Raw genomic sequence first — 14961 nt, forward strand, 5'->3', positions numbered from 1 at the left:
CAATGCCAGCAGTTAAGACTTAACCATTTTTTATACGTTAAGCACCTAAACACAGCAAAGTTATGATATACGGAAAAGGCAAAATGGAGGCTTTGTAGGACAGATACTGAGAGGCTGTTTCTCCTGGTCAGAGTGTCGAGGATTTTGGGGAAGAATCTTCAGCAAAGGTGTTGGCTAATGTTGCTGAATAAAGAGACCTTGGAGTGCAGGGTCATAGCTCCTTGAAAGTGGAGTCACAGGTAGATAGGGTAGTGAAAAAGGCGTTTGGTATGCTTTCCTTTATTGGTCAGAGTATTGAGTACAGGAGTTGGGAGGTCATGTTGTGGCTGTACAGGACATTGGTTAGGCCACTGTTGGAATATTGCATGCAATTCTGGTCTCCTTCCTATCGGAAGGATGTTGTGAAACTTGAAAAGGTTCAGAAAAGATTTACAAGGATGTTGCCAGGGTTGGAGGATTTGAGCCACAGGGAGAGGCTGAACAGGCTGGGGCTGTTTTCTCTGGAGCGTCGGAGGCTGAGGGGTGACCTTATAGAGGTTTATAAAATCATCAGGGGCATTGATAGGGTAAATAGGCAAAGTCTTTTCCCTGGGATGGGGGAGCCCGGAACTAGAGGGCACAAGTTTAGGGTGAGAGGGGAAAGATATAAAAGGGACTTAAGGGGCAACAGAGGGTGGTGAGTGTATGGAACGAGCTGTCAGAGGAAGTGGTGGAGGCTGGTACAAAATTGCATTATTTAAAAGGCAGATGAATAGGAAGGGTTTAGAGGGATATGGGCCAAGTGCTGGAAAATGGGACTAGATTAGGTTGGAATATCTGGTCAGCATGGACGAGTTGGACCGAAGGCTCTGTTTCCATGCTCCACATCTCTATGACAGGGAGAAATTTCTTCACACAAGATTGTGAATTTTGGGAATTACTCCAGAGAGCTGTGGGTGCTCAGTCAGAGTCCAATACATTTTTAGATGTTTATATTATGAAGGGCATTGTCAGAAAACAATGAGTTCAAGTAAAGATTTGGAAATAGAGTTGACATAAAGAATTGCCACAATCGTAATGAGTGGTGCAGCAGACTTGAGGAGGAGACAAAAAAAACCCCTGAAGGTGCTGGAATCCGAGGTAGACAAGCAGGAGGCTGGGAGAACACAGCAGGCCAGGCAGCATCAGGAGGTGGAGAAGTCAACGTTTCGGGTGTAACCCTAGTCTTGAGGGGCTTATGATGGATAAGAAGATGTCAAATAGCTGTTCCTTAAATTAAATGCTGTTCAGCAGTAATTTCTAAACCAAAGTTGTCAAGAAAATTAAGGTGATAAGAGTACAATTGCAGAAAGCAATGATTCAAGTGTAATAGAGCTGGGGGGGGGTTGAAGGATTGGAATCCACGTTAGTTACTGCTACTACCGCTATAGAAATATTTCTCAGGAAAGTAAATATAACATACATACAGCATTGAACTTTTGGAAATAAACCGGGCACACAATTCAATGTTTATGGTTCTTGTCTGGATATCACAGCAGTCACACTTACCCTGTATCTCCACAAAAAAGTAGGTACGCTTATGTAGAATTTCACTATCCTGTGTAGGTTCAATTGCAGTCATTTCATAAAGGCCAGTGTTTATTATATGTGAATTCTGCAGCAAGAGAGACCCAGTTTCAATGTTAAACTTCACTCTGTTTTCGAAATATGAACTGAATGCCACAATGTTACTATAAGATGTGTATTGCAGAATTATCTGCTCACGTTCCATCCCCACATACCGCCAGGTAATCTGCAGGGTAGATTCATGCCTATAGGGTTGTAGCAAGACAGCTGTACCTGCAACACGGGTTATTTTGATTGGGTGAGGTGAGGTGTCCTCATGTTCTGAAAGAAAGCAGTGATTTGAGATCAACATAAACTTAGATTTAAATAACATTTCACTGCACCTAAGTTATTTCAGAAGAGAAACTAACTGATATTTGTGTTCAATGAAAGGCTTCAGCCACATTGCACATAACAGCTTACATTTATAACAGCTTATCGATAATATGCTTTCCAAAAATAAAGTCTCCTATGTTGCTTCACAAGAGTATTATAAAAACAAAATATGACAGATGAACAAATGTTTAGCCAAGGTGATAGGAAGACTGCCTTAAGGAATAAAAGCAAGGTACAGGTGGAAAGGACCTTGGGCTGCAAGCACCATCAGTGGGGGAGGAGATTAAAATTAAGGTGTTTGTGAAGTCAGAATCGAGAATGAGAGCAGCACAAAGATCTCAGAGGGTTTGTGGAGCTGGAGGAGATGATATAGATAGGGATGAGAAGGACAGCAAGCACAAGAATGATAGTGAATGAGACTTCATACAAGCTATGACATGGGGAGCAAAGTTTCAGTGGTGGGGGTAGAACGGGGGAGATCAGGCTGGTGCACACAGGTATAGTCAAGTCTAGAACAAAGGCTAAGAATAAGGGTCACAGAAGCAGACCAACTAAGGCAGAGATTAAGTTGACATTATTGTAGAGGTGGAGATAGACAGTCTAAGTGGCTCTGGCCCGAAAAGTCGATTCTCCTGCTCCTTGGATGCTCCCTGACCAGCTGTGCTTTTCCAGCAACACACTCTCGATTGATCTCCAGCATCTGCAGTCCTCACTTTCTCCTAGTCTTAGTGATAGTACATGTGTTTAATAGAAGCATATCGTGGGGTCAAATATGACACCAAGTTTGAGGGCCCTCACCCCTTCCCCTCCCAGAGTTCTCTTTGTCCTTGCTTTCTACCCTTCTCGCCTCTTCCTACTAACTATCATCTTTCTGTTATCTCCAGCAGGATGCCACAACCAAACACCTTCCCTTCCCTGTCAGCATTCTGCAAGGACCAAAGCCTCTGTGATACTGGTCTAGTCCTCTGACGTTTACAACATCTTTTCATCTCCTCTCAACCCCCCTCTCCACCATGGCACCTTCCCATATAATCACCAGAAGGAGTTCCATTTAACCTTTCACCTCTTCCTTCCTCACTGTAAAAAATACCAGACACACCCTCTAAACAAACTAGTCAATTCTTTGTAATTATCTCCTGATTGCACTGCAGTTTCCTCTACTTTGGCCAGACCAAATGCAAACTGGGTGACTGCTTTTTGGAACAACTCTGCTTTCTCTACAAGAATAACCCCAAACAGCCAAGTCAACACAACACTTGCCATCCAGCTCACATTTCTGTTCCAGGCTTGCCACTATGTTCCAGTGAAGTTCAGCGCACATTGGAGGAACAGCCCCACTTTCCACGTAGGCACTTTACAGACTTTATGGGCGGCACGGTGGCTCAGTGGTTATCACTGCTGCCTCACAGCACCAGAGACCCGGGTTCAATTCCCGCCTCAGGCGACTGTCTGTGTGGAGTTTGCACATTCTCCCCGTGGTCTGCGTGGGTTTCCTCCCACAGTCCAAAAATGTGCAGATTAGGTGAATTGGCCATGCTAAATTTCCTGTAGTGTTAGGTGAGGGGGTAAATATAGGGGAATGGGTCTGGGTGGGTTACGCTTCGGCGGGTCAGTGTGGACTTGTTGGGCCAAAGGGCCTGTTTCCACACTGTAAGTAATCTAATCTCTCAGTAATCTAATCTAATCTCTCAGACTTCATAACCCGACATAGATTGATAAAGGGAAAGTAGTGGATGTAACATATTTGGTCATTAAGGTGATGTTTGATAAAGTAACAGGGGACCAAGAGAGATAGTGAGAAAACAGAAAAGGCAGACACTGGTGCAGTTGGGAAAAGCAGCAAGTCAAACAGGACAGGCCAGCGTAAAGCAGAGAGTGTGGTAGGACTGATAAAATAAACTGGGTTTATTTCAATGCAAGAGGCATAACAGGTAAAGCAGATAAACTCAGGGCAGATTGGGAACCCGGGATTGGGATATCATAGCTATTCCAGTGATGTGGCTCAAGAATGGACACAACAGGCAGCTTAATGTTTCAGGGTATAGACGCTTTAGGAAGGATAGAAAAAGGGGTAAGAGCAGATGGGAGTGGCGGTTTTGATTAGGGATAATATTACGGCGATATTTAGGGGGATATTCCAGAGAGTACATCTAATGAAGTTTTTTGAGTGGAACTGAGAAATTAGAAAGGGAAGATCACCTTATTGGGATTGTACTATAGACCCACCCACCCCCTCCCCATCAACAGGAAATTGAGCAGTATATCTGTAAGGAGATCTCCGTTATCTATAAGAATAATAGGGTGGGGAAGATAGGGGATTTTAACTTTCCAAACATGGGAATGGGACTGCCATTGTGTTAAGGACTTGGATGGAGAGGAATCTGTTAAGTGTGTGCAAGAAATTTTTCTTGTTCGGTTTGTGGATGTACTTACTAAAGAAGAAGCAAAGTTTGACCTTCTCTTGGGAAATAAGGCAGGGCAACTGGGCGGCACGGTGGCACAGTGGTTAGCACTGCTGCCTCACAGCACCAGAGACCCGGGTTCAATTCCTGCCTCAGGCGACTGACTGTGTGGAGTTTGCACATTCTCCCCGTGTCTGCGTGGGTTTCCTCCGGGTGCTCCGGTTTCCTCCCACAGTCCAAAGATGTGCAGGGTCAGGTGAATTGGCCATGCTAAATTGCCCGTAGTGTTAGGTAAGGGACAAATGTAGGGGTATGGGTGGGTTTCACTTCGGCGGGTCGGTGTGGACTTGTTGGGCCGAAGGGCCTGTTTCCACACTGTAATCTAATCTAATCTAATCTAATCTAATCAAATGACTGAAGTTCAAAGTTCCTTGAAGATGGAGTCACGAGGTGGATAGGGTAGTGAAGGTGACATTTTTATAAACTCAGAGCAGATTGGGAACCCAGGATTGGGATATCATAGCTATTCCAGTGATGTGGCTCAAGAATGGACACAACAGGCAGCTTAATGTTTCAGGGTATAGACGCTTTAGAAAGGATAGAAAAGGGGTAAGAGCAGATGGGGCGTGCTGGTTTTGATTAGGGATAATATTACGGCGATATTTAGGGGGATATTCCAGAGAGGACATCTAATGAAGTTTTTTGAGTGGAACTGAGAAATTAGAAAGGGAAGATCACCTTATTGGTCAATGCATGCCTTTATTGGTCAATGCATTGAGTAGAAGGAAGGGTTCTGAGCAAGGGTCATGTTTACTCTGATTTCTCTTCACAGATACTGCCAGACCTGCTGAGATTTTCCAGCAATTTCTGATTTCCAGCATCCACAGTTCTTTGAGTTTTTGCCACAGACCAGACTAAAGCTCCCTCAAATTATATTAAGGAGATAGCCTAGAGCCTAACTTTTATCTTATATAAAGCCAAGTGTAAGGCACTATGTTCCAGATGTGATTCGATTGGTCACACTTCTAGGCTTTAAGCAAAGAACAATTTATTCTTACACTACAGTTAAAATGCAAACAAAAGAAAGAAGAATTGGTATAACTTTAATTATTAAAAAAACTTAACAGAATAATACATTATTTAATTGCTAAAAAAGCAACTGTTCCAATATCGTCACATCTCATAAACACACTCTTGGCAAAGGCAAAGTCAATAAACAGATTGTTCTGCTGCATGTGAGACATTCTGGTAAAGAGAGATTCATGGCATCTTCCACAAACAATTTTAAAACCCCAACAACGACTGAAAGCTAAACTAAAACTCTGGTTTTGTGGGAACCCAACTTCACCAATTCATGCAGCTTCTATTATTCCAACTTTTAAAAAAAACGGGAGAAAGTGGGGACTGCAGACGCTGGAGATCAGAGTTGAAGAGTGTGTTGCTGGAAAAGCACAGCAGGTCAGGCAGCATCCGAGGAACAGGAGAATCAACGTTTCGGGCATAAGCTCTTCATCAGGAATGAGGATAATTGCTGATTCCTGATGAAGGGCTTATTCTCAAAATGTCGATTTTCCTGCTCCATGGATGCTGCCTGACCGGCTGTGCTTTTCCAGCACCAGACTTTTCAACTCCTAAGAAGAACCCCAAGGCCTCACAAGCCGTTTCCTTTATTGACTTGGACGAGACAGCTTGTCCCCTACAGCTCAAAATCTCTCTTCAACAAAACCAAAACAAGACACAATACACCTCCTAAAGCCACACTATCTTCACATTTTCTTTTGTTAAGTTCCTCCAGCATTTTCTGTTTACATTCCAGATCTGCAGCAACCACATTATTTGGATTTTGTTTTAGGCTTTTACAACAATCAACAATCCAAGCCTTCAACCTTTCTTGTAGCTGCTGGATTGATATGACAAGTCCAATTCAGTTTCTGGCCAACAGTAACTGCTGGGAAGTTGACAGTAGGGTATTCAGCGACCGTAATGTCAAGACAATAGACAATAGGTGCAGGAGTAGGCCATTCAGCCCTTCGAGCCTGCACCGCCATTCAATATGATCATGGCTGATCATTCCTAATCAGTATCCTGTTCCTGCCTTATCTCCATAACCCGTGATTCCACTGTCTTTGAGAGCTCTAACAAACTCTTTCTTAAATGAATCCAGAGACTGGGCCTCCACTGCCCTCTGGGGCAGAGCATTCCACACAGCCACCACTCTCTGGGTGAAGAAGTTTCTCCTCATCTCTGTCCTAAATGGTCTACCCCGTATTTTTAAGCTGTGTCCTCTGGTTCGGCACTCACCCATCAGCGGAAACATGTTTCCTGCTGCCAGAGTGTCCAATCCTTTCATAATCTTATACGTCTCAATCAGATCCCCACTCAGTCTTCTAAACTCAAGGGTATACAAGCCCAGTTGCTTCAGTCTTTCAGTGCATTCCAGGAATTGACCTCGTGAACCTACGCTGCACTCCCTCAATAGCCAGAATGTCTTTCCTCAAATTTGGAGACCAGAACTGCACACAGTACTCCAGGTGTGGTCTCACCAGGGCCCTGTACAGCTGCAGAAGCACCTCTTTGCTTCTATACTCAATTCCTCTTGTTATGAAGGCCAGCATGCTATTAGCCTTCTTCACTACCTGCTGTACCTGCATGCTTACCTTCATTGACTGGTGTACAAGAACACCCAGATCTCTCTGTACTGCCCCTTTACCTAAATTGATTCCATTGAGGTAGTAATCTGCCTTCCTGTTCTTGCCACCAAAGTGGATAACCATACATTTATCCACATTAAACTGCATCTGCCCACTCACCTAACTTGTCCAGGTCACCCTGTAATCTCCTAACATTCTCATCACATTTCACCCTGCCACCCAGCTTTGTATCATCAGCAAATTTGCTAATGTTATTGCTGATACCATCTTCTATATCATTAACATATATTGTAAAAAGCTGCGGTCCCAGCACGGATCCCTGCGGTACGCCACTGGTCACTGCCTGCCATTCCGAAATGGAGCCTTTTATCACTACCCTTTGTTTCCTATCAGCCAACCAATTTTCAATCCAATCTAGTACTTTGCCCCCAATACCATGCGCCCTAATTTTACTCACTAACCTCCTGTGTGGGACTTTATCAAAAGCTTTCTGAAAGTCCAGGTACACTACATCTACTGGATCTCCCTCGTCCATCTTCAGTTACATCCTCAAAAAATTCAAGAAGATTAGTCAAGCATGATTTCCCCTTCATAAATCCATGCTGACTCAGTCCTATCCTGTTACTGCTATCCAGATGTGCCGTAATTTCATCCTTTATAATAGACTCCAGCATCTTTCCCACCACTGAGGTCAGACTAACTGGTCTATAATTTCCTGCTTTCTCTCTCCCACCTTTCTTAAAAAGTGGTATAACATTAGCCACCCTCCAATCCTCAGGAACCGATCCCGAATCTATCGAACTCTGGAAAATAATCACCAACGCATTCACGATTTCCCGAGCCACCTCCTTCAGTACCCTGGGATGCAGACCATCAGGCCCCGGGGACTTATCAACCTTCAGACCTAACAGTCTCTCCAACACCAAATCCTGGCAAATATAAATTCCCTTAAGCTCAGGTCCTTCAGCCACTGTTACCTCAGGGAGATTGCTTGTGTCTTCCCCAGTGAACACAGATCTGAAGTACCCATTTAATTCCTCTGCCATTTCTTTGTTCCCCGTAATATATTCCCCTGTTTCTGTCTTCAAGGGCCCAATTTTAGTCCTAACCATTTTTTTGCCTTGCACATACCTAAAAAAGCTTTTACTATCCTCCTTTATATTATTGGCCAGTTTACCTTCGTACCTCATTTTTCCTCTGCATATTTCCTTCTTAGTAATCCTCTGTTGCTCTTCAAAAGCTTCCCAGTCCTCAGTTTTCCCACTTATCTTTGCTATGTTATACTTTTTCTCTTTTAACTTTATATGTTTCTTAACTTCTCTCATCAGCCACGGTCACCCATGCCTCCTCCTGGGATCTTTCTTCCTTTTAGGAATGAACTGATCCTGCAACTTCTGCATTATACACAGAAATATACGCCATTGTTCCTCCACGGTCATCCCTGCTAAGGTATTGCACCATTGAACTTTGGTCAGCTCCTCCCTCATAGCTCCATAGTTCCCTTTATTCAACAGAAGTACTGTCACTTCCGACTGTACCCTCTCCCTCTCAAATTGCAGATTGAAGCTTAATGTGTTATGGTCACTACTTCCCAATGGCTCCTTCACTTCGAGGTCCCTGACCAATTCTGGTTCGTTACACAATACCAGATCCAGAATTGCCTTCTCCCTGGTCAGCTCCAGCACCAGCTGCTCTAAGAATCCATCTCGGAGGCACTCCACAAAGTCTCTTTCTTGAGGTCCAATACCATCCTGATTCTCCCAGTCTACCTGCATGTTAAAATCCCCCATAACAACTGTAGTAACATCTTTGCGACAGGCCACTTTCAGCTCCTGATTCAACTTACATCCGACATCCAGACTACTGTTTGGGGGCCTGTAGATGACTCCCAAGAGGGTCTTTTTACCCTTAGTATTTCTCAGCTCTATCCACACTGACTCTACATTCCTTGACTCTAGGTCCCCCCGCGCAAGGGACTGAATATCCTCCCTTACCAACAAGGCCACCCCACCCCCTCTGCCCATCAGTCTGTCCTTACGATAGCACGTGTAGCCTTGAATATTCATTTCCCAGGCCCTGTCCACTTGCAGCCACGTCTCAGTTATCCCCACAATATCGTATCTGCCAATTTCCAAAAGAGCCTCAAGCTCATCCATCTTATGTCTAATGCTTCGTGCATTCATGTATAGTGATGATTAGATATTATCTTGTTGTAGACAGTCATTGCCTGGCACTTATAGATTAGATTCTCTACAGTATGGAAACAGGCCCTTCAGCCCAACATGTCCACATCGACCCTTCAACTCGGACCCATTCCCCTACCTTATATTTACCCCTGGCTAATGCACCTAACACTATGGGCAATTTATCATGGCCAATTCACCTGACCTGCACATCTTTGGATTGTGGGAGGAAACCCACACAAACACGGGGAGAATGTGCAAATTCCATACAGGCGGTTGCCCGAGGCTGGAATCGAACCCGGGTCCCTGGTGCTGGGACCATGCTGCCCCAATATGGCATTAATGTTAGTTTCACTTTTCAGTCCGAGCACAGAGATTGTCCAAGTCTTGCTGCAAATGGACAAGGACTGCTTGAGTTTCTGATGAGTTGTGAAGAGTGCTGAGCATTGTGTAATCATCATGAAAGATGCCCACCTCGGACTTTACAACAGAGGGAAGGTCATTGATGGAGCAGCTGAACATTCTTGGGTCTAGGACACAACCTTGAGGGACCCCTGCAGGGTGACGTCCTGAAACAGAGGTGATTGATTTCTACAAACCATGACCATTTTAGTTTGTGCAAGATACAACTCCAACTGGTGGCAGGTTTCCTTCCTGGCTTCAGAGTTTCTAGTGCTCTTTGATGCCACACTTGGTCAAATACTGCCTCGACATCAAGGGCAATTACCCACAAGTTCCCTCGAATTCAATCCTTTTCTCATGTTTGGATCAAGGCTGCAATGAGGTCAGGAGCCAAGTCAATCTGGCAATAAACAAACCGAGCAGGTCGTTGTTCATTGCACTGTCACGGCCAGTTCCACCATTTTGCTGACGGCTGACAGCTGTATTTGGTCGGGTTGGTTGTCTTCCTTTTTGAGGACAGGACATGACTCAGCAATTTTCCACGTTTCAGATAGTTGCCAATGTATTGGTACAACTGTATTGGTACAACTAGGGGTGCAGCTAGCTTTGGAGGGCACCTTCACTACTATTGTTAGAATGTTGGCAGTCAAAAGCCTCTGCACTATCCTGTGCTTTCGGCATATCATGCAGAACGAATCAAATTGGCTAAGGTTAGCGTGTGTTACTGCAGACCTCAGGAAGAGGCTGCAATGACCACAAATGTTACAGTTTTGTCTTTTATACCAATGCACTGGGCCCCCCATATTGAGCTTGTGTCTATTTGTGGAGACTCGAGACTGGGTTAGCTGTTTACTTTTCCACAATCGTTCACGACAATGTGACAAGACTACAGATCTCAGATCTGATCCATAGGTTATGGGATTGCTTAGCTCTGACTACTGGATGCTCCTTCTGTGACTTGATATGTAGTTAGGCCTGTGTTGCAGTTTCGCCAGGCTGACACCTCATTTTCAGCTATTATGCCTGGTCATGTTCCTGACATGCCCTCCTGCATTCTCTATTGAACCAGGGCTGGTGTTGCAAATGGTGAACGTGACTCAATCATCAGCAAACATCCTCACTTCTGACTTATGATGTTGTGGGGAGTCATCAATGAAGCAGCTGAAGGTGGTTGGGCCTAGGACACTAACCTGAGGAAGTCCTGCAGAGATGCCCTGGAGCTGTTACTCTCCCCTCCCATTCTGGAATTCAGCATCTTTGTCCATGTTTGAACCAAGGCTTTAATGAGATCAGGAGCTGAATGGTCCTGGCGGAACCCAAACTGACCAGGTTATGGCTGAGCAGATGCTGCTTGGTATCATTATTAGTGACACCTTCCCTCACTTTACTGATGGTTGAGTAGACTGATGAGAAGTAATTGGCCAGGTTAGATTTGACCAACTTTGTTGCGTATAGGATATACATGGGCAATTTTCCACATTGTCAGTGTATTGGAGTTGGGGCCCATTGCCTTTGCGGTATCCAGTGCCTCCAATCATTTTTTGATATTGCACTGAGTGAATCAAATTGACTGAAGAGTGGTATCAGTGACGCTAGGGTCCATTGGGAGAGGCAGAGATGGATCATCCACTCAGCACTTCTGGCTGAAGACTGTGGCAAATGCTTTCAGCTTTACCTTTTGCCGTGATGTGCTGGGCTATTCCATCTTTGAGGATGGGGATATTTGTGGTGCCCCTTCTCCAATTAATTGTTTTATTACCACCATTCATAACTGGATGTGGCAGGACTGCAGAGCTTAGATTTGATCTGTTGGTTGTGGGATTGTTTAGCTCTGCCTATCACTTGATGCTTGTGTTGTTTGACATACAAGGAGATCCTGGTTAGGCGTTTCAACAGGTTGAAACCTCATTTTTAGGTATGCGTGGTGTTATTTCTGGCATACCCTCTTGCACTCTCCATTGAACCAGGGTTGATCCCTGGCTTGACAGTTATGGTTGAGAGGGGGATATGCCAGGCAATGGGATTACAAATTGTGGAACGCTATTCTGATAGCCCACAACACTTCATGGATACCCAGTCTTGAGTTACTGGATCTGTTCAAAGTCTGTCCCATTTAACATGGTGATAGTGCCATACAACATGATGGAGGGTATTCTCAATGCGAAGGCAGATCTTTGACTGTGCAGTATTATCATGGACAGAGCATCTGTAGCTGTCAGATTGGTAAGGATGAGGTCAAGCATGTTTTTCCCTGTTGTTGTTCACGCAGCACCTAACATTGACCCAGTCTAACACCTATGTCCTTTAGCACCAGACCAGCTGTAAGTGCATTCACTGGCCTTGCCACCCTCAGTGCTTCCTCTAAGTGATGTTCAATGTGAAGGAATACTTGATTCTTCAGCAAAGCATGGTGGGAATGGATTGGTGGCAATCATCAGCAAGTTTCCTTGACCATTTTCAACTGATGCCACGGAACTTCATGGAGATCAGAGTTAATGTTGAGAACTATCAGGGCAACTTCTGACTGTATACCACTGTCATTCTGTTTTGGTCTATACTCCTGGTAGCACAGTCGTTACATACAGGTTGGTGAAAATGGTGACGTTCTGTAACGCGGTTCTACAAGAATGCCTTTGTCAGGTGACTATTTAGCTAGTCTGTGGACCAGCTCCCCAAATTTACCAGACAAACCAGCAGGAAACTTGCCACCAGGATACATGAACAGCAACTGGCCACCAAAAGACATGACCCACTCTCACTAGCTTCCATACAGACATACAAAGAAGGACACCACTTTGACTGGGACAACACACACATTCTAGGACAGGCGAAACAAAGACACACACAAGAACTCAGAGGCATGGCATTCGAATCAGAATTCCATCAATAAACACATCGACTTAGATCCCATCTACCTTCCCTTGAAAAAAAAAACAGAAATGACAGCACCCACTTTAAGAAACTAAGACTTATAAACAGAGAGACTGGACGTCCCACCAGTGCTTCACCGGAGACTCTCACTGATGATGTTACCTAGTCATGGTGACGGAACATGTGAAAACAAACCTTCCAGCTCAGCAAGCTAACTTACAAATTTATCATCAATCTGAGCTATAAATCTTCTCAAAAATTACTAGTCAACCATATTGGTGAGCTGCCTTCTTAAATCGCTGCAGTCCATTTAGTGTGGGTAGGTCCATAATGCCCATCTCTGCACTACTAATTCACTGACAATACCACCCACTCCTGCCTGCCCCTACTGTCTGTTTGATCAGCACTGGTGCACTTGGGAAATTTGACATGAGAGGACCTTTGTACCTGTAATTTCGTCCTATTGTGAAACCCATTAATTTTGCATTTATTACTGCGGTGTAAGCCAGCAAACTGCAAATATTTAAACATTCAGGGAATAGAATTCCACAATGTGACTGTTCCAAATATTAATTACCAACACGGTGAAGGAACAAGGATCGAGCTTGTTGCAAAGGACAGAGGGACACAGAGTGAGTGTTAGTCACAGCCATTAGAGTACTGTAACTCCACTTCCTCGCACTCATTTAATTTCCTGCCAAATCACAGACAGACGGCACATTTTTGCAAAGGCAGCAAGTCAACAATAACAAAACTTTGACACTGAGGTTCAGAATGAAATATCAACAATGTTGTTTGACAGGAATATCTCATGCCTGTATGGCCAAACTAAATGAATTCTGACCACCTTATTGTTGGATACGAAGCCTACTCATACCTACTTAAAGCAGGAATTTTCCTGGCAGACCCATCAAGCAAGGGCTCATGAAAATGATGGTGAGCAGTTACGGCAAATTCCTGCAACAGGACAGACCCATTGTTCATGTTCGTTTCAGGTGTCTGTCCATCTGGTTGTAAAACTCGTGTCTTGTTCCCTGGGGTGGTGTAATCCCACAACATCACATCTTCACTCTGAAACCCATTTTCTGCAAACCAAGGTAGCAGCAAAGGAGAATCTTTCTCAGCAGCTATCGATCCACCTGTAAAACCTGAGACAACAACACTCGCTGAGTTCAGGGACACATATCAGAATCACCTGCCAAATATACTCTTCACTGGAGGCTTTGGTAGGGAGCAGGACACTAACAACATGAAATAGGCAGGAGAGGATGTTGGACAAACCAGGGGACACTGGGAGCATGGGGAATGCAGCGGTTTTTGGAGGAGATTTTGGAAAGTGAATAGATCCTTTGGTTCCATTACTCATGGTTGTTGCTGGCTCGCCTCAGTCATGACCGAGGTCAGTAGCAAACGTATTGAGGTTAGATTCCTAAAAGCCATCTCACCAGTGTTAATTCCCCTTTAATGATAAAAGGCCAAGGGTTGCTGTATTACAGAGGCAGCACGGCTGCTTCACACGTCAGTGCTCTTTCTATAACTGGTTGTACAGGGAGAGCCCTGTTTGAAGGCTGGTCATGTCCAGCACAATAAGTGTCGATGAACACTGCTCATCGTGTGTTATAAATGCAGCCAAAATACCACGTCAGCCCCCAATAAATTCCATTGCCCTCATTTCAGCTCGACAGTTCACAGTCGAATTACTAAACTTAACAGAGCAGACCCACAAAAAAGGTAAAACACCACATGGGGAGAAAAGTCCCTGCAAGGAAGCAAAGGGAAACCCTGCCCCATTCCAAACTGTTCACAATTGTGAGAGGTTCAGCTCAGATCTACATACTGCTTATGGGGCTCCTCGTTGTGGCAGTGTTCGTGTCCCTACCTCTGGGACAGGAGACACAAGTTCACCAGAGCAACACCAGAGCTGTGCCACAGTATATCTGAACACGTTCATTAAAAACTAAACCAACACTAGTCTTTCGACACAACATTTCTCATGTCTCTCCCCATTTACAACTCAGTAACCCCGTCAGCACCCTCCCCCATTAACCCCGTCAGCACCCTCCCCCACTAACCCCGTCAGCACCCTCCCCCACTAACCCCGTCAGCACCCTCCCCCACTAACCCCGTCAGCACCCTCCCCCACTAACCCCGTCAGCACCCTCCCCCATTAACCCCGTCAGCACCCTCCCCCATTAACCCCGTCAGCACCCTCCCCCACTAACCCCGTCAGCACCCTCCCCCATTCTCCCTCAGTAACCCCATCAGCACCCTCCCCCATTAACCCCGTCAACGCCCTCCCCATTAACCCCGTCAGCACCCTCCCCCACTAACCCCGTCAGCACCCTCCCCCATTCTCCCTCAGTAACCCCGTCAGCACCCTCCCCCATTAACCCCGTCAGCACCCTCCCCCACTAACCCCGTCAGCACCCTCCCCCATTAACCCCGTCAGCACCCTCCCCCATTAACCCCGTCAGCACCCTCCCCCACTAACCCCGTCAGCACCCTCCCCCACTAACCCCGTCAGCACCCTCC

At 45.2% G+C, this 14961-nt stretch overlaps 1 protein-coding gene across 7 annotated transcripts in view; it reads right to left on the reverse strand.

Annotated features, from left to right (window-relative positions):
* Window positions 1–14370, reverse strand: part of LOC122546503 (uncharacterized) — a 37275-nt gene extending 22905 nt beyond the window's left edge. For 4 of the 7 annotated variants that reach the window (XM_087978818.1, XM_087978816.1, XM_087978817.1 and 1 more), the window contains exons 1-3: window positions 14267–14370; window positions 13311–13577; window positions 1528–1866 (exon numbers count right to left, since the gene is read on the reverse strand). In XM_087978818.1, the coding sequence (XP_087834944.1) occupies window positions 1528–1866; window positions 13311–13488 (517 nt within the window). In that variant the 5' untranslated portion in view covers window positions 13489–13577; window positions 14267–14370. Of the gene's footprint in view, window positions 1–1527; window positions 1867–12649; window positions 13022–13306; window positions 13578–14266 lie in introns of those variants that run through there. The other 3 variants (XM_087978820.1, XM_087978821.1, XM_087978822.1) reach the window with 3 other exon arrangements.
* Between the last annotated feature and the right edge of the window lie 591 nt (window positions 14371–14961).

This window comes from Chiloscyllium plagiosum, unplaced genomic scaffold, assembly GCF_037043375.1.
Source record: "Chiloscyllium plagiosum isolate Xiang-an unplaced genomic scaffold, Cpla_swu_hap1 HiC_scaffold_35, whole genome shotgun sequence".
NCBI lineage: Eukaryota > Metazoa > Chordata > Chondrichthyes > Orectolobiformes > Hemiscylliidae > Chiloscyllium > Chiloscyllium plagiosum.